Here is a 27,040-nt window from a genome sequence, read left to right as displayed (position 1 = left end):
GGATACTGTGTTCATATATGAACAGGTCGGCATGATCCACATTGTTGACAACCATCATAGAGCTGCAAGTGAAGCGAACACGTTCCTGTATGAACACCGTTGCTATGCTGTTGTAAGTAAACATGAAAACCAATTTAACTAGCTTTCGTTAATCAAGAATTAGATGAAACTGTTTTAAGAGGATGCACTACGTAACTTGGCTTACCATCAATTAACAAGGAAGAAGGCATGTTAATTGATGAATCTTAACTGAGATGATATAAATTAACAAGGCATTAGGCCTTGTTAATTAATGAACCCTTACTGACATGACTTGCTCATCAATGAACAAGGGATTAGGCCTTGTTATGTGTTGAGGCTTTGTTCAAGGCTGGGAGATACAGTAACAATCACCCCACAGTATTAATCCGTGTGATCTTTCAAAGGAGAAAAAAGGCTGTACCATACAACACCTGTGTTCTAATGCACTAAATACACAAGTACCAATAATACTTGCTATGAGATTATGAGAATAACCATTGATTCTATTTTCATATTGCTTTACCATTCACTTCATGCAAGTATGTTCACATTGACTGTTTTCTTCAGAAATCGAGTCAAAGGGATGCGACAGGCTGTCATAAGAAAGCAAAATATGAACCAGTATTAAAGAATGCACAACTACAATGCTACCCCATTGTTTTTGATTGTATATTTGATAATAATGTGTAACATATTTTCCGTAAATTTGTAAATGGAATGTTTTTGTGTGAAATTCAATCTTCCTCTTTCTTGTTGTAATCTGATAATTCCTTCCCGAAGGTAAATAAACGTCTAGGGTAGGCTTGACATTGTTCATTTTTGTTTTGGGATAATTTAATTCGCATGAAAGACGGGAGTATTATAAAAGTGAAACAAATTCCGCATTATAGAATACCATTTCCATCAACACTGCAGTATTGACCATGGAGCACTGTCAAGCGAGCATCAAATTTATTTCAATGTTATAATATGCTAAATTCCTTGTTCACGCGTCATAAACCAAATTCAGCACATTACAACTTTCACCACCATAACAACCCACTCCTCGGCGCATTATCGCGATGCTGACACTGCAAAATGTCAAACCAGCCTACAACTCAGCAAAAACAATTTCGAAATATTTTTTATCCAATTTTTTATCCAATACTAATATTTGGCGTTACCACTATTGACCACGAGACCCCCCCCCCAAAAAAAAAAAAACAAAAAAAAAAACAAAACAAAAAAACCAAAAAACCAAAAAACAAACAACAACAAAAACAAAATAAACCAACAAAACAACATATGAAATATCAACATGTCAAATATTCCACCACTATAAGTACTAGTAACATATATTCCATTATATCAGTACTGCTGTTTGTAAGAAAATAAATAACAAGCGTAGTATCGCGATTTAGAAGTGCAATATGTTGTACCAGGGAGCCTATATAGAGTCCCTCGTAACGAAGCCCGTGGGAGACCAAACCCAGTCATAGCTGGTGGATGTGCACTCAAGTGTAACGGCTACCGATTGTCTGCTTCATTTGGTGATACGCCGAAGGCTCATAAGGTGGGGCCCATAGTGTGTTCAGAAAGATGATGTGTTGGATGGGCATTTTAGAAGTATGGCGAGTCACAAGAAAGTAAGATTCTTTATGGATAACAACTTTTTGTTTGATTGGATCGAACGGAAATTCAGAGATGGATTTACAAAACCCAACATTTCTACATACATTCTTTAGGGATAACAACAAAGTGTATATGATTTTGTTTGACAACGGTATATCAATCCATACGGAAACGACGCATCATATACAATACAAAAAGTTGTTATCCATAAAGAATCTTACTTTCTTGTGACTCGCATGTACATCAAGGAAATGATATACCACCATTGTCATGGAGGTATCACGTGATCACAGTGTTAATATCAGGATAGACCCTTTAACTTAAGTTCACAGCTCTCGGTCCTGTGTAACTCAGTCGGTTGAGGTGCAGGCTTATCCAGTACAGTTGTGCAGCTGTGCTCAGTGAGTTTGTATCCCGCCAGTTGTATAAACAATGTGTGTTCACATTTCAACATTTTTGTTTTAATTATTGACAACCATCGTAGAGCTGCAAGTGAAGCGAACACGTTCCTGTATGAACACCGTTGCTATGCTGTTGTTTACCTAGGATACTGTGTTCATATATGAACAGGTCGGCATGATCCACATTGTTGACAACCATCATAGAGCTGCAAGTGAAGCGAACACGTTCCTGTATGAACACCGTTGCTATGCTCTTGTTTACCTAGGATACTGTGTTCATATATGAACAGGTCGGCATGATCCACATTGTTGACAACCATCATAGAGCTGCAAGTGAAGCGAACACGTTCCTGTATGAACACCGTTGCTATGCTGTTGTTTACCTAGGATACTGTGTTCATATATGAACAGGTCGGCATGATCCACATTGTTGACAGCCATCATAGAGCTGCAAGTGAAGCTAACATGTCCCTGTATGAACACCGTTGCTATGCTGTTGTTTACCTAGGATACCATGTTCATATATGAAGACCGGTGGTGTTAGGTCTTGAATTAGCAGCTATAGGGGTAGGAACATTTGGGTCGGTGTTTAAATTTGTATCCCACAAATTGAATAGTAAAGCACTGAAGTCATTTCGTATGTGACTTCACCTTAATTTTTCACGCTTAAACTTTTATGTTTTAATTAGTATACCATGACAATCCACGTAGATGATTTTGTTATCGCTTGTGAAAGAGCAATCGAAAATAAGACTTACCCTGATTTGATAATGTTCGATTGGGATAAAGCAGCATTGACAAAACATGAAGCAAGTTATGTAAAAAAAATATTTTAAAAGAAACTACTTAGACTTAGATTCACAGATGAAATTCAATCATATAGAATTATGCTGAAAGCAGACAGACCTTACGGGTTAACTATTTCAATAACAAAAACATATACAATTCCAGATTCAGATGACAGCCCCCGGGCATTTCATAACTTTCTCAAGCAGTTGAAAAAGGAATTGCAAAAAAATGTACGCCAGGGAATGGAATCAAAGTTTATAATATCCCAATTTTCACATGAATTCAAACCACTTTGAAAAATGGTACCCCTTTAGATAATCCTATTCTCTGAATTAAAATACATCAATTACCTAATTCTTCTCAATTTGTTGATTGGGTGAAATTATACAATAAAAGTAAACCAATAATAATAATAAAGGGAAAAATATCTGGTTATCATCCATTAATGGAAAATGGTAAAGAACCTGATCAGAATAACATTCGTTTACTTCTTGTTAGAGGGTCAACATGTTCAGGGGTTGTTGACGTTAGTTCTCAATATCTTGGTAGTCTGTATACAGTCAGCTCTCGTTTATCCGACACTTGTGGGTGCAGAGAAATATGTCGGATTTTGGAGAGTGTCGGATTAATGTATTTGTGTGATAATACAATGTATCACTGTTTACTAACGCTCATGATCGCCATTCTGTTGCATGCGCTACATCCGGTTATCGTATGTAAAAGTATTCACAGTAATAAAAAATGATAACAATACATTCTTGTTATCATTTATTAACATTCATAGATGGTATAACATACATATAAAATCATATAATCACAGATATGACACAGAACTCACGTTTGTTACCACACATCAGCAGTCATTATTAACCGTATGTTGAATGTGCTGCTTCTACCCTAGAATGTTGACGTCTGGTGAACAATATTTTACATTTATTTTAAAAAGTCTTTGTTTTTTGTTGTTCAGTCCTTTCGGAGGTCCTCAGCAACTTCGTTTTCAAACTGTCAAGGAAGTCGAGGTCACTTACATCAAACACATCTAAGTGGTGTGTCAGAAATGTTTGCACTGTGTTCAAAGATGATTTGATGTCCGATAGCTTGGGAACCACTGGCTCAGTTGTCTGGTCTTCTTCTGTGCTTATTTCCTCGTCGGCAGTAAATGTAGGTCGAACAATCTCGATAATTTCATCTTCAGTCAAGGCTCCCTCACATGGCAAGTCTGCATCACACTCCAAGAATTCGCTGACAGGTACAGGTGCGTCAGGGTAGAGCTTGTCAAGCGTTTCTTGTAGATCTTGGAAATCTTCAGTCGGTTCATCTTCAGGGTCGATCAGGCTGTCAGTGGGTGGGAGGACTTTTGTATGGCACCAGCAGTTAATGAATTTTGTCTGCTTCACGTCTCTCCACGCTGATCGAACGAACAGTAGGGCTTGCTATGTCCAGTGGTAAAGGCTTGCCTGCGCTGGCGTTGTCAAGATGAAATTTCATCTGTTGCGTCTTGCACAGAACTTTGAAATTCTTAATTATACCGGCATCTAGGGGCTCAATGTGGGATGTCGTATTGGGAGGCAGAAAATGAGGCTTGACATTAGTTAAATCCACAGAGGCATGGGAAGGGGCGTTGTCTACCACTAATATCGCCTGTCGTCTCTGTGCGCATGTGTTTGTCAAATTTCACAAGCCAGTCTTTGAAGATCAGCACTGTCATCCAAGCCTTCTTGTTTGCATACCAGTGACACACAGAATTAGGATAAAAAGTTCTACCAAAACATCTTGGCTTGTTAAATTTCCAAATTACCAGTGGTTTGGGTTTGTCAGTGCCTGATGCGTTCACCACAAGCATAACAGTAAGGTGATCTTTTGATTGTTTCTTACGGGACAAGGGGCAAGTGCTGACTGTGGAGTTTGGTTCAATTTTGTAAAAAAAACCAGTTTCATCACAGTTATAAATGTCACACGGATTGTATTCTGCCAGAATTTGCTGCAATTCTTCTCTTCCTGCATCTACAGCGATCTGTGGGGCTGAGACTAATTTACCATGAATCTTGTGCATTTTAATTCCATGTCGTTGCTTGAATCTGGTCACCCATCCACTACTGTAGGCAAAATCAGTAACTCCTAATTTCTCCCCTAGAATTTTAGCCTGTTCTCTTAACAGTTCATCATTCACATGGATTGACCTACTCCTAATATCAGTAAACCACAAAAATAACACCTTTTCAAGATCCTCCTGCTGGGGTTTTCTAGCTCTTGAAGCATTGGAATCAGTCGTAGATATGCTCAACCACTTAGCAGACTGCTTCAGGATGTCAGATACGGTTGATCGTCCAATCTTCACATCAAACTTCTGCTCGGCAAAAGTGATGACTTGTTGTGTTGTCTGGGGTGTTTCTTTCTTCAAAAGGCAGATTTCTTTCTTGATCAATGGCGTAATTTCTACTGGGGCTCGCTTAGCAGGTGGTGTACTCATGACAGACATCTTGTTGTGATGAAAACTCAGGTCGGTTGTAAGCATTTTATACAGCTTGCTCTATTGTTATTTCTTGATTAAATCGTCTCAATTAATTATCTTGTGTTTGTAATTAACAAGTGTGATGTTCACCGATAGTGGTGTCAAGCAGTAGCCAGTAAGGAACACGCTAATTACCACCCATGTGTGACTGTTTGTTTACGGTCAGATTATCTGACCAGCTGTGTTGATTGTCGGATTAACAAATTTTTTTACAATGTATTTACAATAATCACTTGCTAGCTTTGTGTGTCGGAGTCGGAATGCGAGAATATCGGATTAATGAGAGTAATAATCACTGTTTTAAATGGTTCCCTAATTTTTGGTCGGATTAACGTGAATGTCGGATCATTGAGTGTCGGACAAACGAGAGTTGACTGTACTTCACTTGGTGTTAAATTACAAACTGCAATTATCGAAAAAGTGAAGATGAAGATACTTTAGATGAATTAAGAAATGATGGAAAAGGTCCCTGTCTTATATAAACACCCCACAGTCTTACAACATAAGGGGTGAGCCAGAACTCCAACCTCAATGAGAAGACTATGGGGAGATGAAGGTTGTCGAGTAGTATAGACAATGGGGGCACGGGATCACCCACCCCCCCCCCCTTAAACCATGATATAAAAACTATTCTTCCCTCACTGATCTTAATTTATAAACCCCATAACACGACTTCTCTTTTCATATCATGTTTTTACAGGGGAGATAAAACTAGTCATTTTATGGGGTTTATAAATTAAAATGGGTGAGGGAAGCATACTTTCTTTTATTTCATGGCTTATATGGGGTGATAATGTACCCCCACTGTCTATACTACTCATATTACATTGGAGCATCTGCTTGTGAAGGCCAGGTTTCGATCCCCAGTGGAGACACTTAGACTCGATTCCCGACGTAGGCACATTTGGGTAGTATCCTTGGACAAGATACTTGGATGTATATTGCCTCAGTTCACCAAACTATATAATTGCACCAACGATGATGTGTTGGTAATGTGAGTGATGAGTTCATTGCACCTAAAAGTTGAAAAAATATCAGATATTATAATGGTGTCCTATATCCAGGGATGCCCGCAAGTAATATACCTAGATATGAGCTCTATATAAATGTACTATAACTATTATCATAAGATGTTTCCCAGATGACATTCCTAAATGTGAACTTATCATATCATGTACTGTGAGTTTATAATGCATGCTGAAACGTGCAAATATCTAAGGGGCAGATATTTGCTGTCCTTCTTCATTTTCCGTGTACGTATTGCCACCAGAATTATCGAAGTGAAAGGAAGTCAATTTTAAACTTAACATTAAGGAATATGAGCACTAATACATGCACGTTCCTTTACAGCCAGTGAGATATGATACCGATACATGCATGTACCATTGAGTCAGTGATATATGATCACTAATACATGCATGTTCCCTAGATCCAGGAATATATGATTACTGATACATGCATGTTCCCCTAGATCCAGCAAGATGTAAGTGATACATGCATGGTTCCCTAAAGTCAATGAGATATGATTCATACATGTATGTTTCTCTGATTCAGTGAGATATATTCACTGATACATGCATGTTCATCTTACACCAGTGAGATATGATCTCTGATACATGCCTGTTCATCTTGAACCAGTGAGATATGATCACTGATACAAGCATGTTCATCTTGGTCCAGTGAGATATGATCACTGATACATGTATGTTCTTCTTGAACCAGTGAGATATTCAAAGAAATGACTCAAACAATCAAAATGCAAGCTTCATCTCAAATCATGTCATTATCATCCTTGATATCTCCACTATACCCTGGACACATCGATGGCTCAGCTTGATGAATGTATTACCTCCCTTGACTGGCTTTTCAATAGGTGTATACGCTGGGAAGTTGAGCGAACCAATCACGTATCATGTTCACTTTTGAAATTATCTAACCCATTAAATTTGGCAACACAATGATGCAGGTATTCTCTGAAAGAGGTAGAAGGAGTTCTTATAATTTTTAAAATCAGATCTGTTAATTTGTCCGTACGATTTTCCCCCAAATCTTAGTCATGCTGCGAAAAAAATATCGCAACAATTGTCTTTGTTGACACTGACGAGCTCGGATGTAACGGCGCCTTAGCTGACTGACTGCTGTGAGAATGTAAAACCAGCAAAGGGAGGTAATTGAATTATCGGGCTGTGCTGTAGATACATCAAGGGTAGCGTCAAGATTTATCGGAATGTATACTCTGGAAATATGGAAGATGTGTCATTATATTTTCGAAAGGATTTACGATTTCATTGGGAATCTATAAAGAGGTGTTTTATCAGAAACATTTCATATGTAAAATTACGATTATTGCTTTTACGTTGAAAGAAAAGGCTATTACACGCTTCATTTGGTTCCTAAAGATTTATTCACAAAATTAACTAAACAACATTGTTTGATAACATTATTTATCTGACACATCTAAAAGACTTAGTAAATGAAATATAGGATGTGGACATGCTATACATTTACATGTTATATAAATAGAGAATTGTTACCTGTCTGCGTAACATCTAGTCGTGTGATATGAATAGAGAATAGTTATCTGTTTTTGTAACAACTAATCGTGTAATATGTATAGATAATGATAAGGACAGACAGCTGACAGTTATCTGCGTGGTAAAAGACTACAGTTCAAGTTCACTGTGGAGATAATCAAGTCCACTGTAGAGATACTCACTGTAAAACGTCAACGTCGTAACATCCACTACAGGGCACATAATATCAGGACAATATTCTGAGACACAAGTGACGCTGGAAGTCACACATTGTCGTCAAACTGGTGATTATGTTTATTTCGCGTGGTCATTCTTTCAAATTTTAAGACAAAGTAGGTCTACACAGTATGATATATGTCACAATACGTTAATAGAGGTACAACATAATATCAGTTCATTGAAACATGTTTACATGGTTTGGGAAAATGTGTACAATGAAGATAGGGTAATGACGTTTATAATGTCCCCAGTATCACAAATTGGTACTTGGGATTGTGACAACCACGGCTGCCTGTTGTCCTTGATGGTCCAGTAACACCAACGTAGGAGAGAGTGGTCATATCTACCCTAATGGTAATGACAGCATAAACTGATGTGGATATTCAACTGATACATAACTGTCTTGGTTTGTGGGAGACACATGAGATAGTAGTGGTTGTCAGCATCATGGACGGAGTGGCGAGGATCTTGTCGACAATGTTCCGCTACAGGAACGAAGTATTTTTCGTGTATTGGAGATGCTATAAGCAAGGTTGGAGGCACAAGTTGACAAACTCTGAAATCACATTAAAGAGCACTTTGACAATAATAATCATTATGTAAAGACGCAAGACAGATTAAAGAGCACTGTGACAACAGTACTCATTGGTTTCCATACACAGACATTATCTGTACTCCAGTTAATGCCATAGAAAAGTCTATTTTAACATTTCTAAACATTCTCACATGTATTATATCCATACTGAAATTGATACCGGACAGTTATCGATCTCCACACCATAATACAGTCAATCTTTCCAACCAGTCATTTGGTCAAAAGACCAAAATGCTCAGTCATTTGACCAAGTTACTAAAATCTTTCAAACAGTCATTTGACCAAGTGACTAAATTGTGTTAATTTAGGAAATGACATGACACCTGCTGTTGCACCGACGATTGTTCTTTGTCTATACTTTCTTTAATTACCACAATGCGTTTGTCTGAGAGAAACCATGTGCTCTGTGTGTTTTCTTTGAAAACCACTTTGTTGGGACAACATTTTAAAAATGGCTTGCATTTGTTGGATTGACTAAAATCACTCAAGCAGTCAGTCTAACTAAATCTCTCTCTTCTTAGTCGTTTCACCAAATGATTAATCGTTTTAGTAATTTTCAGTCAGTTGATCAAATGACTGGTTTGACAGATGGACTGTTAACCATACACGTTGGACACACAATTGTATTTGAAAATACACAGCACAGATCTATGCAGTAACTAAACTACAAAACTCAGACCACAGAGATAGGATAACAGAAACTGGACCACAAGGATAGGATCACAAAAACTGGACCACATAGGATCACGAAACCAGGGTCACATAGATAGAATCAAGGAGAGTCACAGGGTCACATGATAGTGGCACAGAAACAGGACCTTGGAGGCATGCAGTGTCAAGGAAACTGGTGACAGTTACATAGTCACGGAAATTGGCCCATGGTAACAGAATAACAGATTCAGGATCATGGTAAGTGATTTACAAACACAAGCTCACAGACAGTAAGAGAAACAGGGAATAGGCTCATAAAGACAAGGTCGTGGGAAAAGACAGGGTAAGATAAACAGGTTCATAAACACTTGCTCAGGAAAGGCTCATAAGAGCCGTGTCATGTAAACAGACAGGGTCGAGGAAACAGGCTGATGAAGACATGGTAAAGGAAACAGGCTCATACATACCAGGTCGGGGAAACATAACTACAGTGTTGGGGAAACAGGTTCATAATGATTGGGTCAGACAAAGAGACCCTTAAATACCGGTTTGGGGAAGCAGGCTGATAGAAACAGGGTCAGGTAAACAGACAGGGTGAGGGAATCTGACTCACAACGGGTCGTGGAAACAACCTTACAGAGACAGGGTTGGTGAAATAGGCAGAGTCAGAGAAACAGACAGGGTCAGGGAAACAGATAGGGTTTGGGGAGGGGGGAGGGAACAGAAACAGACATAGTCAGGGAAACAGGTTCAAACAGACAGGGTTAGCGAAACAGATTCAGATAGACAGGGTCGGGAAAACAAGGTCATAAAAACTGGCTCAGAAGAACTAGCAAAACAGTAAGACACATGGTAAACCTGTAATCACCCTCATAATCGATCTTGCCATCTCCATTGAGATCAGCGTATTTCATCATGTAGTCCAACTCTGCCTCAGACAGACATTCCCCTAGGTTGGTGAGCACTCCTTGGATCTCCTTCCTGTCTATGAACTTGTTGCCGTCCCTGTCGAACGTCTTGAAGGCTCGTAGCATCACGTCTTGGAAGTCCTCCTTGTAAGGTAAGCTTTGCTTGGTTTCCTTCATGAACACCCGGAAGTCCTCGAAGTCACACTTGCCATTGCCTACGTCGAAGGTAAAACAATAAGTGAGTTAGAGAGCTTAGTTTTATGCCGCCTTAAAAGATTTACATTCACTGTGAGATCTGAGTGAAATTTCATTAACCATCTTCCTGGATACGTGAAAGAAACGCTTGCACCCTAGTCCATCTTGAACAAAAATGTTTCATCTTACCAATATTACAGGGGAAGGGAGGATGGGCTTGTAACCTTAAAGTCAGGAAGATGGTTCATGTGATCAGATTGGTAAAGACTACCTATGAGCATTGTGCTTGTGATTCATTTACCTTTATTCAAGATGAAAAGCCACTCAACGAGTGCGATGCGAAACATCCCATAATACTCACTATAGACTGGATCCCCTGAACCATTTGGTGACTTTCTTTGCGCTACTATAGACTGAGCCGAGCTTAGGAGGAGGATGCATTCTTAGGATTTACTCGTTAAACTGAGCACTTGGCTATCAGGTCCCTTGTGGCTCAGTCAAGTGACTGCTGGGTATGATCATGGTGCAGGGCTGCACAACTCTGTACTGTAGGTTCGAAGCCGTTCGAAAAAAAGAGCCACTGAGCTCTCAGAGACGCTTGAAATCCCGTCAACGCCTGGACCTACATTATCTGCTGTCACACCGATCTCTGTGTTGACATTCTGCCATAGTTGATTCTCTCTCACACCAAGACTTTGGTGAGCTTGCTATATTGTATTTTGTGACCCATTGACTCAGATTTTGTCTGTCTTGAATTGTACCGGAAAACTGCATTGTTATATTGACTTGTGACTTTGTATACCTTGCTCTCGTTGCATAATAATACAGAAGTTGAACGTAAACGACTTGTCTCTGATCTGTTTTGCTTGTTCACAGGGGATTTCTTAAATAGTTTGTCACGGTAAATTCTTAACTGTAACAATTTGTTGGCGACCTTGTTCTATGAGCTTATTTTTCTCATCTTCACTGACTTTGAAGATTTTCTGAGTCTTGGTTTTACTCTCCCTTCATGCGGTGGTACTTGCCGAGTTTGTCTAAAATGAGACAGAGAGAGTTTACTGAACGTGAGTGCTTGGAAACGAGACCATCGATCGTATTCAGCTTGGCTTCGGCTAGCACTTGGATCTGATAATGTTTTAAGGCTTTTTGCTGCAATCGATGTGAGATGAATTTAAGCGTGATTCCAGCCAGTCCCGACAACCTGGCTTCTTTTAACCCAAGGACGACAAGGGTGACCATGATGGTGAATAACAAGCTGACACGCCTGAGTCTCATGCGTGACCAGAGTCTGGCGTCTATCCCATCGATGGCATTGATGCCTCAATGGTACTTTTCAAGCCGATTCACTCATTCTCCTTCCACTTGGTGTTTAATGTCACTAATCTGATACAAACGAAATCCATCCACAGTTTCGCGCGTTTGAGCCACGTCGTCCATGGCTGGATACAATCCCCTTCTTGCAGTATATGTATAGTTTATGAAATTACATTTAATTGGTCCACCGATACTGCTGCCCTCTCTCCCGACTTTATCCGCCTGCGAGTTGACATTGGTCTGATGCTATATTGGTAACCGCCGCTCGGAGTTTTGTCCTTCATACGAAAAAGTTCCACCACCGCTATGTCCGTGACAATGGGATATACATGTACATTCGAAATCCGTGAACAATGTAGAGGCGACTTCAAACACTCTATATATACCTGTTTATGGAAATAATCCGATGTTGGAAGAATCTTCTGTAAAAACGTGTCAAGACAACTAGGAACACATTCGCTGCTGACTAGTGCGCATGCGCGTCTCTCACGTGACCCTTAAGGGAGGATGGTGATATGGTATTAAGTTCTCGTACACGTAGGAGACTGTTTTCATGTTGCTGCATGTCAACTACTGCCTATTTTTAACATCTAGAAGCGACAGAACGTTTTCCACATTGATAAGACATCCCTGCCAAAAGCAGTACTCAAAATGAATTTAGTAGTATAAGATGAAGCTTGGTGGATAAGAAAATACAGTGATCAGTTCTTGAGATATCGGGTTGACAAGCTTAACATGCAGGTGAACATGCTGAAATCGTCAAAGTGTTCCCGTGATCTTGAACACAAAGTGAAGGTCACCAAAATCTACTCGGCCCTGCACCTTCCGTAGATGAAGCTTGATGTCGAATGTGTAGAAAATCCAGAGAACTGTTTTTTATTTGTCTCGCTGACAAGCTTAACATGCAGCTTTTACATGCTGAAATCTTCAAAGTGTCGTCATGACAACATATGTCATATTTGGGATTTAATTTTCTTGGCAAAGAACAAATTCTAGCACTTTTTTGGTTGAGTCCCATCCGCAATTCAAACCCGCAAGTAATCGCCAGCACACAGTCAGCCGCCAAGCCCGCTCAGCAAATGGAAGTGGGACAACTGGTAGTCTAGACTGCGTACTTTGTGTACTCCTCTGATAAGTGTAAATTGGCACGGCTCCCACGGCCGAAAATTATGATTACACAATGCCATTTAGGAAGTGGTCAGATGCAACATATGTCATATCTGGAATTTCACTTCTGGAAGTTGTTGCATTTGAGAGCATTCGAAGCGAATCCTGCCCCACCAACGGCATTATCATATGTAAAGCCTAATCATCGGCCACCTGAAATAATTTGGGAACGTATGGTATAAGTCAAAAGTGGGAACTACATCGGACATAATTTTTGTCAATGATGCATCAAATTGTTATGAATTTCCTCAACATGTCTACCACCAAAGTTGTTGAAAGCTTTGGATGTTGTCACCTTGATCAAACAACTTCTGAGAGTCATAACCCTCTTGGAATTCCTGACAAAACGAACACGCTTGATTGTATCTCAACAGGCTGGAGCTTTGGAATGTTGCTGGACATAATAAAAGGGAAGTTCACAGCTGGAAAGGTGAAATCATCCTATTTTCACATAGCTCTGATGAGAGTTTTTGTTACTCTGAATCTTCATGCATAGATATAAAAAGGAAGCAGTTGAGGCGGTCTCACTTGTCTCCGTAATTTGGTTATTGAATGATATTAAATAATCGATGTACCGGAGGCGTAAGTTAAACGTCTTGACTAAATTACACTGGTTTGATTTAGCCAACCCAAGCAGAGATTCTGATTACTATGCATAAGAAAGAGATCTACAAGGAGGGTTAGGGTTAGATCTACAGGAAGGGGAGCTCAGTCAGTGCTCATGCGGATGTCTCAAACAGTTTCTGTGAATATCTGTGAAGTCCTTCATTGATACTATTAAGGGTTATACTTGACACTCGAGCTCTGTATACTGCCACTTCTTACAGCTCTGTAAAACACATATATCTATATACGAGGAACCAAAACCTAGGGGAACCCCGTAACCTGTCTGTGAACCAGGCTTAATGCTTTCAAACATGTGAAACAGATGTAGGATTATTAACACGGGAAAACTGGACAAATTTTACCAATATTTTATAAAGGTATGTGTTATTGAAAACTGGAAATATACAGACCAACTGATCACGATCCTCGATGTTAAACCGTCAAGGGCCACAGTAATAACGAGCATCTGACTTAATCAGTGCCCAGTATCTCCAAAGCTGACAGAGCCAAGATGCAATTCACGTACATGTATCTGTCTTTACGGGTGTTTGTAGTTTACGCTGGTCAAATCATGTGTGTCCTTCGTGGCATACTCACGAAACGCGATTATCTGAGATAGCTCCAGTAGGTAAATAATACGGATGACAGTCACACATGAAGCGGTGGCTGTCTAGTGTGCCGGATATTTTATCTGTTGTATTACGTTGTGAATACTATGCAGTTTTGTAACTGTGTACAATGTAGATTGAACAAATGACCTCTGGGTTGATGTGTAGAGTATTTAACAATGTCATGACGGTGTATACTATTGAATGTGTATGGTGATTTTTGTAGTATGTATAACGAGTCTATGTTTGATGTTCACGTTCTCTGAAAACTGATTGATAGCTATAGTTGTAACGTAAACACCGTGTCGTGTAAACTCCTGGTATATTTTACTAAGGTGTTGTATCGTGTAAACTCCTAGTATATTTTACTAAGGTGTTGTGTTATGTGCGGCTCTGTATTGTCATACCCTTGCCAAGCGGGCTAATACCCTGAACACTCGATTTAATAGAGTAAGACCACCCAATCCAGCAACGCATACACGACGCCTGACGGGGATGTTGCAGACTATACAGCATATCGTTGCAGGTACAACAGTATCTCTCCACGACAGTGGTACGACAGTATCTCTGCACGACAGTGGTACAACAGTATCTCTCCAGGATAGTGGTACAACAGTACCTCTCCAGGATAGTGGTACGACAGTATCTCTCCATGATAATGGTATGACAGTGTCTCTCCGGGAGAGTGGTATGGTAGTGGTAGACGGTATCTTTCCACGTTAGAGATATGACAGTGCCTCTCTATCATAGGATACGTCAGTATCTCTCCATCATAGGATACGTCAGTATCTCTCCACGATAGTAATACGACAGTATCTCTGCATAATAGTGGTGGGAAAGATCACTCCATGATAGTGGTACAACATAATTTCTCCATGGTACTGGTATGACAGTGTCTCTGAATGATTATGGTCCAACAGTCTCTCTCCAGGATAGTGGTACGACAGTATCTCTCCAGGATAGTGGTACGACAGTATCTCTCCAGGATAGTGGTACGATAGTATCTCTCCAGGATAGTGGTACGACAGTATCTCTCCAGGATAGTGGTACGACAGCATCTCTCCAGGATAGTGGTACGACAGTATCTCTCCAGGATAGTGGTACGATAGTATCTCTCCAGGATAGTGGTACGACAGTGTCTCTCCAGGATAGTGGTACGGCAGTATCTCTCCTGGATAGTGGTACGACAGTGTCTCTCCAGGATAGTGGTACGACAGTATCTCTCCTGGGTAGTGGTACGATAGTATCTCTCCAGGATAGTGGTACGACAGTATCTCTCCAGGATAGTGGTACGGCAATATATCATCACGATAGTGGTACGGCAGTATCTCTCCAGGATAGTGGTACGGCAGTATCTCTCCAGGATAGTGGTACGGTAATATATCTTCACGATAGTGGTACGACAGTATCTCTCCAGGATAGTTGTACGGCAATATATCTTCACGATAGTGGTACGACAGTATATCTTCACGATAGTGGTACGGCAATATATCCGTATCAAAGTGGTACGACAGTATGTCTCCAGGATAGTGGTACGACAGTCTCTCTCCAGGATAGTGGTACGACAGTATCTCTCCAGGATAGTGGTACGACAGTGTCTCTTTATGATAGTGGTATGACAGTGTGTCTTCGCGGTGGGTTTGTGCGTGTGAATTTTGATGTGTGGGTGCAAGGCCAAAGGTGCACATGCATGTTGCCAAGCACCTGTTATTAAAATTCACTTTCGTTATTGACATTGGCGGTTAGTCGTTTTATTATATCAGTGATTTCGACTTGGTATAGTTTCTTTTGTCAGTGTACATAAATGTCTGGTTTTTTATGTCTCTCATAACTTCTGTGAATGGCGCTCTGTTTCAGTGCTCTACCCCAACTCACCATCTCTGTCCAACCTCTTTGCAGCTTCAGACACATATTCCTGTGTTGGATTGTAGTCAAGACTACGGAGCACGCTTCCAAGTTCATGGAGGGAGATGGTACCGTCGTTGTCCTTATCAAACAACTGAAAAGCGCGTCTCCATACTGAAATAAGAACAAATAGCAGACAAAACACACAAAACTATATACATGGAGGTATTGTACATTCATATCATAATTTTGTTTGAATTGTAGGACTACTGACCCTTCATGCGCAGTCCATTTGGTCTGACTGCGAGATACGATCAAGGCGAAAATCATGTTTAATCCCAGCAGCCAGCATTAAGAAACACACTAACAAGCTAGTGACATTTAGGAAGAACTGTTGACCTTCAGGTTGACCACGAGCGACAAGTCCTTGGATGGGTGATGTTGTCGTCCTTCGCGAAATCACCAGACTTTATCCATTGATATCAGTCAGTTTGTGTGTTTGCGTGTGTGTGCGTGTGCGTGCGTGCGTGCGTGCGTGCGTGCTTGCGTGCGTGTGTGTGCGGGAGTTGGGGTTGGGGTGTATATTGATGAAATGGGGTGCCTCTCACGTGGCTATAAACTTGACCTGGTGACGATCAGACAAAAGTTTGAGTAAACAACGAAACATCAAGACAAGAATTTAAGATTCAATTTCTTTTTCGATCGTACACCGTTTGAAAGAATACGAATATAGTCCACATATTGTTTCTCAAAACAGAAGTTGACATCCATACACAATCATCACAAGCCACCACAAAATGCCGCTCGAACACCTGGGGCTCCGTTCACGATGCAAGCCTTTTTAACAAAGGTTAATCTTAACTCCCATTCTTTATGATTGAACTAAGGTTACGTTAGTGACTTGCGATAACCTTAGTGCTTTATAAAAGGAGTCCCTGATCACTGACAACCTTGGAAAGGTGGCTTTTGTAGTTTGTGATGGAGAAACAGGTGATTCAGATCTTATTGCTGACAGGAACTGTAGGACACGTGTGTCAGTAGAATTGATTAATAAGCGTTCAAACTCATGTTACCTTCATCTTGCGCTGATTCCTCTGCCTGTCGTAACTGAGTTTCATCCTGGAACAAATAACCGCATTTAGTTACATGACATACGATCGGAATAGGACCACTGTCCATTATTTGATTCCACGTTTAAATCTTTTCCTAAAGGCATACATTGTGCAAAGCTTGTCCTTATTTTCAAGTTAGTAAAAGATGTCTGTCCTTCTTGTATTGAGGTATACCCAAATGACGTGTGACCTTGCACTGGGATATAACCCACGCACGTGTCTTTTTGTATTGATGCATAACCAAATTACATATGTCATTCTTGTTTCCAGATATAACCAAATGACGTGTGCCCTTATTTTCAAGTTAACTAATGATGTCTGTCCGTCTTTTCTTGAGGTATAACCAAATGATGCATGTCTTTCTGGTATTGAGGTATAACCAAATTATGTGTATCCTTGTTTTCAGATATAACCAAATGGCTTGGGTCTTTCTGGCGAATACCTCAATTTCGGCGCTCTCTGTGGATTTGTCAGACTTATTTCAAGGGTCAAACGAAGCCTCTGAAGCGACGTGCTTCGAATTATGCCATTCACACTCGCCACATCTACTGTATATTGCTGCGATTTGATATGTACCTTCAACAAAACCAATACGGTCAAGACAAAACAAACTGAGGCGGATCAGGAAATACGATAAGCCTCACGATCAGTTAAATGTTGACACCATCCTTCAAGACACCTACAAATATTGCTCGAAGTAGTGGACGGGAAATATGTTTTCTGCTTTGTTCATTAAAAGTAGCAACAATTATTTTCACATTACTGATTTAACCAAATTTTAACATCCTCTTAAGAAATAAAGGCGCTCACGCAGCGTGGACAATCTATTTATAGATATCAAAACGATCTACAAAATGAACATGCGGCTGTGTTCACGGTTAGAATGACGTGTGTCTTTCCTGCAATGAGGGATAACCATATGACACTGTGCCCTTTGTTGTAGATAGTGTACACATTCAACGTGCACCCTCCCTTGTAAATAGTATTCACACAGAACGTGCACCCTCCCTTGTAAATAGTGTACGCATAGAATGTGTATGCTTACTTGTAAATAGTATTCACACAGAACGTGTACCCTCCCTTGTAAATAGTGTACACATAGAACGTGTATGCTTACTTGTAAATAGTATTCACACAGAACGTGTACCCTCCCTTGTAAACAGTGTACACATAGAATGTGTATGCTTACTTGTAAATAGTATTCACACAGAACGTGTACCCTCCCTTGAAAATAGTGTACACATAGAACGTGTATGCTTACTTGTAAATAGTATTCACACAGAACGTGTACCCTCCCTTGTAAATAGTGTACACATAGAATGTGTATGCTTACTTGTAAATAGTATTCACACAGAACGTGTACCCTCCCTTGTAAACAGTGTACACATAGAATGTGTATGCTTACTTGTAAATAGTATTCACACAGAACGTGTACCCTCCCTTGTAAATAGTGTACACATAGAATGTGTATGCTTACTTGTAAATAGTATTCACACAGAACGTGTACCCTCCCTTGTAAATAGTGTACGCATAGAATGTGTATGCTTACTTGTAAATAGTATTCACACAGAACGTGTACCCTCCCTTGTAAATAGTGTACGCATAGAATGTGTATGCTTACTTGTAAATAGTATTCACACAGAACGTGTACCCTCCCTTGTAAATAGTGTGCACATAGAACGTGTATGCTTACTTGTAAATAGTATTCACACAGAACGTGTACCCTCCCTTGTAAACAGTGTACGCATAGAATGTGTATGCTTACTTGTAAATAGTATTCACACAGAACGTGTACCCTCCCTTGTAAATAGTGTGCACATAGAACGTGTATGCTTACTTGTAAATAGTATTCACACAGAACGTGTACCCTCCCTTGTAAACAGTGTACGCATAGAATGTGTATGCTTACTTGTAAATAGTATTCACACAGAACGTGTACCCTCCCTTGTAAATAGTGTGCACATAGAACGTGTATGCTTACTTGTAAATAGTATTCACACAGAACGTGTACCCTCCCTTGTAAATAGTGTACACATAGAACGTGTATGCTTACTTGTAAATAGTATTCACACAGAACGTGTACCCTCCCTTGTAAATAGTGTGCACATAGAACGTGTATGCTTACTTGTAAATAGTATTCACACAGAACGTGTACCCTCCCTTGTAAATAGTGTACACATAGAACGTGTATGCTTACTTGTAAATAGTATTCACACAGAACGTGTACCCTCCCTTGTGAATAGTGTACGCATAGAATGTGTATGCTTACTTGTAAATAGTATTCACACAGAACGTGTACCCTCCCTTGTAAATAGTGTACGCATAGAATGTGTATGCTTACTTGTAAATAGTATTCACACAGAACGTGTACCCTCCCTTGTAAATAGTGTACACATAGAACGTGTATGCTTACTTGTAAATAGTATTCACACAGAACGTGTACCCTCCCTTGTAAATAGTGTACACATAGAACGTGTATGCTTACTTGTAAATAGTATTCACACAGAACGTGTACCCTCCCTTGTAAATAGTATTCACACAGAACGTGTATACTTACTTGTAAATAGTATTCACACAGAACGTGTACCCTCCCTTGTAAATAGTGTACGCATAGAATGTGTATGCTTACTTGTAAATAGTATTCACACAGAACGTGTACCCTCCCTTGTAAATAGTGTACGCATAGAATGTGTATGCTTACTTGTAAATAGTATTCACACAGAGCGTGTACCCTCCCTTGTAAATAGTGTACACATATAACGTGTATGCTTACTTGTAAATAGTATTCACACAGAACGTGTACCCTCCCTTGTAAATAGTGTACGCATAGAACGTGTATGCTTACTTGTAAATAGTATTCACACAGATCGTGTACCCTCCCTTGTAAATAGTATTCACACAGAACGTGTATGCTTACTTGTAAATAGTATTCACACAGAACGTGTACCCTCCCTTGTAAATAGTGTACGCATAGAACGTGTATGCTTACTTGTAAATAGTGTACACATAGAACGTGTATGCTTACTTGTAAATAGTATTCACACAGAACGTGTACACTCCCTTGTAAATAGTATTCACACAGAACGTGTACCCTCCCTTGTAAATAGTGTACACATAGAACGTGTATGCTTACTTGTAAATAGTATTCACACAGAACGTGTACCCTCCCTTGTAAATAGTGTACGCATAGAACGTGTATGCTTACTTGTAAATAGTGTACACATAGAACGTGTATGCTTACTTGTAAATAGTATTCACACAGAACGTGTACCCTCCCTTGTAAATAGTATTCACACAGAACGTGTACCCTCCCTTGTAAATAGTATTCACACAGAACGTGTACCCTCCCTTGTAAATAGTGTACACATAGAACGTGTATGCTTACTTGTAAATAGTATTCACACAGAACGTGTACCCTCCCTTGTAAATAGTGTACACATAGAACGTGTATGCTTACTTGTAAATAGTATTCACACAGAACGTGTATCCGCCCTTGTAAATAGTGTACACATCTACAGTCCTTGCATATAGCTTTAAACCAAGAACGTGATGGGATCAGGGTACCGGATGTACAAAGTGAAATTTATGCTCAAAAACTTAAATAGATCAATAGACTTATTACTTAAAAAAAATAAGGGGGCTATATTATTCTGAGGAAAATAGATAAACCATATTCCATCTTGTTTGGTAACTGAAAGCAAATTAAAGAAATATGTATTCCTAATTTATCCAACAGATTTTGGAAAGATGTCTGGGAAGTCGGTTTTGCTAAATATCAATCAAAACTGTCATCAGAAAGCTGTTAATGATGTTATACATGAACACGGTAGGTTATCAACACTCGAAGGATGTTACAAAATAGTGTCAAATAAACACCAACTGGAGGAATCATTTCTAACCTTTGGGGAATCATAAAACATAAAATAAATACCATAATGATAAATAAATAAACATTTGGAGAAAATTAAAATTACAGTACAGGACAACAAAAGAAAAGGTACTTCTCCAAATTGTCGATTCCCTTAAGGCAAAAATAAAAGTTTGGACTGAACGACAGCAAAAATGGGAAAAGAAAAACAAATTCATCAAACAAAATAAACTTTTTAGGAATAATGAAAACCAATTCTATAGGCAACTTAAAATGATTGGTGATGGTGAGCATGATAAACGGTCTCCCATGGATGCCAATGAAAGGGTTTGGGAACATTTGTGGTCGATACCCGGCGACTGTAACCTGGAGGCACCATGGATCAGTGATTATGACCATGCAATGCGTGAGAAAGTAAGTAGGTCGTTTGTCTGTTAAATCTCACCAGATTGTCTTTAAAATGTCCAAATCTCATACAGCTCCAGGGCCTGATGGCATTCGAAACCGGTACTGGAAACCGGTATTGTTTCCAAACACCATTACTTCACTGTTTTGACCCTCTTGTGGACACAGTTGATGTTCCTCCATGGGTATCGCATGATACTCCTTCCCCAAAAAGGAGACTTGAGTGATCCCAAGAAACTTCCGCCCTATCACATGTCTAAATACTCAATACACATTATTCACAGGGTGTTTGACAAACCTCGTGTCATCTTATTGCTCGTCCAATGACATAATTTACAGAGAGCAGAAGGGGGCGAGAAAGGGATGTTGGGGGTGCAAGGATCGACTTCTTGTACAGAAAATGATTTTGGAAGAGGAAGAGGCCAAAACGTATCACCGAAACCTCTCCATGTGTTGGATTCACTACAAAAAGGCATATGACTCTGCCGCTCACGAATGGATTCTGAAGTCTCTTCAGTGTATTGACCTCCCTGAACGACTACTTGCTTTACTCAAGTCTTTAATGAGTTGCTGGTCGACTCAACTTGAGATGTATTTGCAAGGGCAGGTGCAGACTTCAGAATCTATTCCAATCAGAAGGGGAATATTTCAGGGGGACTCCTTAAGTCCTTTGCTCTTTTGTCTGTCTCTAAATCCTTTGAGTTTTCTGCTCAATAGGGACGAGGTTTACCATCCCGGACCTCCTCAGCACATATCCCCAACACCTCTCATCTCCTATACATGAATGACATCGAGCTCCTTGCCAAAGGAGATACCGATTTGAAAGAACAGGTTCTCCTTGTCGAGTCCTTATGTAATGACATTGGCATGACATTTGGACTCGACAAATGTAATACTCTTCATTTGAAACGTGGCAAGGTAACTAATGATGGATCGGTCAGGTTACAAGGGGGAGGAGTTATTGAGCATCTCGTGGAAGATCGGGCCTACACCTATCTTGGAAATTCAAGTTCGAGGCAAGTCTTCAGAGTGCCCACATTCAAGATGCTGAGTATTCGGGCTGAGTATAAATCTCGTTTAATGAAAATCTGGAGTACAGAGTTAAATGTTCGAAACAAGGTCAAAGCTAGCAATACTTTTGCTGTGTCAGTCCTCTCCTATTCCTTTGGAGTAGCTGATTGGACAAAGAGAAGGATCATGTCTGATAACAGAGCACAACACCCTCGTTCCTCTCTTAATCGTTTATATATGCCAATCAGTTCAGGAGGTCTGGGTTTGATTAATGTGGAAGCTCTTCATGACAGAATGTTATTGTGTACTTTTGCACGTATTTATTTATCGGATGATCCTTTGGTGATGCACGTCAAGACTCATCTTTTTAAGCGTGCCAAGATTGTTGGACACAATGTGAAATTTGAGGTTGATTTTGTTGATGGCGATGTCCTGCTGGACGGTACAGCGATGGGAGTAAACCAGGTGAAGTTCTTTAGCAAGTCTGCCCAGAGTGGGTCCTTTGTGGAGAGGCTATCTGAGAAACCATTGCGTCGTGTGTACATGCAGTGTGTGGAACCGAATAGCAATCCAACCGATTCCTTCGCCTGGATGAAGTCGGCTGGTCTCAAATGTGAAACTGAGGGCTTCCTTTTTGCTGCTCAGAACCAGTCACTTCCCACTGGCAATCACCAGAATGTGATTCTTAATCAAAATGTGAAGATGAAATGTCGTCTTTGCAATGAATGTGCAGAGACTGTCCAACACCTTGTCAGCGGATGCCCTTCCTTGGCACAAACAGTATATCTCAAAAGACATGATGGCATGGCTCGCTGCTTTACCATCGTCTCCGCTATAAATGTGGCTTTGACCCCAAGGTCCATCCATGGTACGACCCTGAACATGTCCAGGGTGTCCTGGAAAATTACGCTTTTAAACTTTTCTGGAATAGGCCAATGTACAGCCTGAGACGAATTCCAGCCAACAAACCTGATCTTGTTCTTTTTTTATAAAGTCAATGAAATTATTTATATCCTTGAACTTTCTGTCCCTTTTGACAGCAATGTGATTGGCAAGATTCAGGAAAAGCTTGAAAAATATGCGGACCTCTCCTTTGAAATGTCTCGCTTGCATCCCAAGTACACTGACCTCAGGGTCCCCATTTTTCTCGATGCCCTTGGTTTAGTACCTCCTGGTCTCTTGGCGCAGATCAGGAGAGTTCCCGGGTTCTGCACCGCAAGCACTGCCCTGCTGACAATCTGGGTAATGCAGAAGGTTGCAGTGTTGAGGAGCCTTCATATTCTCCGGAAAGTTCTTGGTGGGTTCAACTAGGCAGTGTTTCCTGGGAGAAATCCCATTCGTTGTCTGGGCTGCGTGTAGAGGGGGCGAGGGCCCTGAGCTGATGATGAGCTTACCAGCTTGACTGTGCCAGGATCACCCGAACCCTCTTTGCTGCATTTCTATCCTAATCTGTAAAACATAATAAATAATAACACAAAATTTATGAATATTAGATAACTCTGGGGGAAATATACTTTTATATGATTCTCTTCTGAATTCATCCCTCATCGCACTATCATGTTATTTCAAATGGGAACATGTTTTAGATAGACACTTCACTGACCAAGAATGGATGATGTACAACAATATCCCAAATGACTACTAAAAACACCGAACTTAGATGGTTGCAATGTAAGATTATCCACAACATTTTACCAACAAATCTTTTCTTTATGAAATAATAATACACAGTGTCACCGCTTTTTCCTTTCGTCAAAATATCTAGAAACTATTGGAAAAGTTGGAAAAGGGTTTGTTTGGAATTAAAGGTGACAATAATAACCCTATAAATGTAATCATTCTTCTAGTCAAAAAATTATATTCAAATATGTTTCTGGAAACCAATTGCCTCGTGTCAATTTTTTTAAAAAGGAAACCATTAAGTATTATGATGCTACCAAATATCTCCATTTATCAAATCAACGTGACATTTGTTGTTATGATAGTTGTATATGTACGAATACATTCACACAAAGATTAAAAGACATCTATCAACAAAAGTGGTTGGGAACTATTTCATCATCAGCAAAGTGTAATTATTATTCAATGTTATAAACCCACAGTTATACTGAAGGTTATTTATCACGTGTAAATGTTACGAAATTCAGAATATCATTTTCACGTTTCCTTTGCTCATCTCATAATTTATGAATATAAAAAGGGAAATTTGTGTATATAAAAAAGCAGATTTGTCAAGATAAAAAGAGAAAACATATTATGTAAATGTTCCTCAACAATGTAACAGAAGACGAATATCATTTCCTTTTTGTTTGTCCAGCATTTGATACTCTCCGTAGAAAATACATGAAAGAATTCCATTTTGTACATCCATCGATTGATAAATTCTCCCCACTGTTGACTTGTTCAAATGGAAAGATAATCCAAACTATTGCAATTTTTGTTCACAAAGCTATGTTATCCACACAATTGTTCTATAAATGAGATGTATATGTGTTTTATAAATGATATAAAATATGTGTGATATTGTGAAGTGAGTAATTTCGCATGATACTATACTACATTTAATGTGATTCATGTATATGATTTGATACGATTTGGTATTGGATATGTGATATAATATATGAGGTGACATAATATGATGTAGTATGATACGTATAGTATGATATGATATGGTATGATATGATTTCGTATGTTAGAATATAAAAGATATGATATGTCATGACATGATATGGTACCATTTGATATAATATGATCTAATATGGCGTGATATGGCATGATATGACATTTATGGTATGATATGACATCATGATATTATATGATTGTATATAATGTGTAATATGACGTCTTTATACTAGAGGCCTGAGGCTTTTCAATATTAAATTAAAGATTGATAGATGTATCTTAATCTTCAATTCTTTGTACATTTCTTACGTGTTAAGTAACTCAGATGAATGGCAATGTACTGTTGAGTCGCCTGCTTGTAAGATACTCTAATGTATACCTGTAAACATATTTATAAAAAGAGGATCTCAACATCACATTCGAGATGAAGATGGAGATAAAAAATGCTAAAGGTAAATAAACACTTGTTTTTCGAGGTACTCACGTATAATATTCGAGGCCACACAATAAAATATTCATCTCAGAAAAAGAAAGAAAGACTTAAACTAGAAAAAGAATACAATGAAACACTTGAAAGCCTCGAAGTGAAACCAGACGGTACTGACAATGAACATACTATGTCAAAATTAATAGAAGAAATTAATACAATAAAAGACCAACAACTTGAATTAAATAAACACAGCTGAATTTTATAATTTTGTTTTGGAAAGACGTGAATAAATACTTAATCAATTCATTAAATGAAGCATTCAGGTAAGGTGAGCTATTTATCAGTCAAAAACACGGTCTTATAACATGTATCCCCAAAAAAGATAAATCTAAGGACAATTTGAAAAACTTTAGACCCATTTCACTATTAAACATATCATACAAACTAGCCTCGGCCGTGATATCAGCACGTATTAGAAAAACATACTTCCTAATATAATTAGTGAAGACCAAACGGGTTTTATGACAGGTAGGTACAATGGAGAATGTACAAAGATTAACGACATTATGGACTACACAGAATATGCGAATAAACCTGGACTTTTGATACTTATAGACTTTGAAAAAGCATTTGACTCCGTGGAATGGTCCTTTATCGAGAAATGTCTTGACTTTTCGGGCCTTCTATCAAAACTTGCTTAAAAACATAAATTCAAGTGTTGTTGTAAACGGATTTCCATCAGAATTCTTCCAAATTACGCGGGGTTGCAGACAAGGCGATCCCCTCTCACCGTATATATTTCTCATAGTAGCAGAAATTCTGGCACATATGTTACGACAAAACAAAAAGATGAAAGGAATAACTATGACTGATCTCGAATACCTACTGACTCAATTCACCGATGATACAACTATAATTTTAGACGGGTCAGAGCGATCGTTTAGTGAAATATTATTGGAGACATACGCTTCCTTCTCTGGACTTAAAATAAACATTGACAAAAATAATGTTGTTTGGATAGGTTCGAAACAATATTCAAATTTGCATTGCTGCAGGTAATACCACCTTGACTAGACACAAAAGTCCTTTGCACTCTTAGGCATTCTATTTCAGCACAATAAAGCAGAAGTGGTGGAAAAGAACTATAAAGAAAAAAATTTTAAAATTGACAAAATAATGAAAATGTGGTCACTCAGAGACCTTACACCCTTAGGAAGAATAACTATACTAAAGAGCTTAATTTTACGAACACTTAAGCATCTTTTTACCTCACTAGCAAACCCTAAACTAGAAACGATAATTATACTTCAAAAGAAATGCTTCTCTTTTATTTGGAAAGGTAAACCTGATAGAATATAACGATGTCTGATAACAAAAACGTACCAACAAGGTGGTCTAAAAGCACCAGAAATACTTGAAACAATTAAGTCCCAGAAAATATCATGGATCAGAAGATTATTCGTAAATGACATAAAATTAAACACTCTTTTATATATCTCACAAACAGTGAGTAAACTAAACCCTAAAGAAATGGGACATTTGTATCTGAAGACACATTCTGAAAGCCGTATTCCAAGCCTGGTCTGAATTACAAGAACAAAGTAAACACGAAAATG

General features: G+C 39.1%; 1 protein-coding gene across 1 annotated transcript in view; it reads right to left on the bottom strand.

Moving 5' to 3' along the window:
* Positions 1 to 7,719: 7,719 nt before the first annotated feature.
* Positions 7,720 to 27,040, bottom strand: part of LOC137279131 (uncharacterized) — a 46,194-nt gene continuing 26,873 nt past the window's right edge. Inside the window, exons 3-6 of the mRNA XM_067811606.1 lie at positions 17,050 to 17,095; positions 16,007 to 16,150; positions 10,202 to 10,456; positions 7,720 to 8,643 (exon numbers count right to left, since the gene is read on the bottom strand). Of these exons, the coding sequence (XP_067667707.1) occupies positions 8,609 to 8,643; positions 10,202 to 10,456; positions 16,007 to 16,150; positions 17,050 to 17,095 (480 nt within the window). The 3' untranslated portion in view covers positions 7,720 to 8,608. The remainder of the gene's footprint in view (positions 8,644 to 10,201; positions 10,457 to 16,006; positions 16,151 to 17,049; positions 17,096 to 27,040) is intronic.

Source organism: Haliotis asinina, chromosome 3 (assembly GCF_037392515.1).
Source record: "Haliotis asinina isolate JCU_RB_2024 chromosome 3, JCU_Hal_asi_v2, whole genome shotgun sequence".
In the NCBI taxonomy this organism is placed as follows: domain Eukaryota; kingdom Metazoa; phylum Mollusca; class Gastropoda; order Lepetellida; family Haliotidae; genus Haliotis; species Haliotis asinina.
This window is presented reverse-complemented; position numbering and strand designations above follow the sequence as displayed.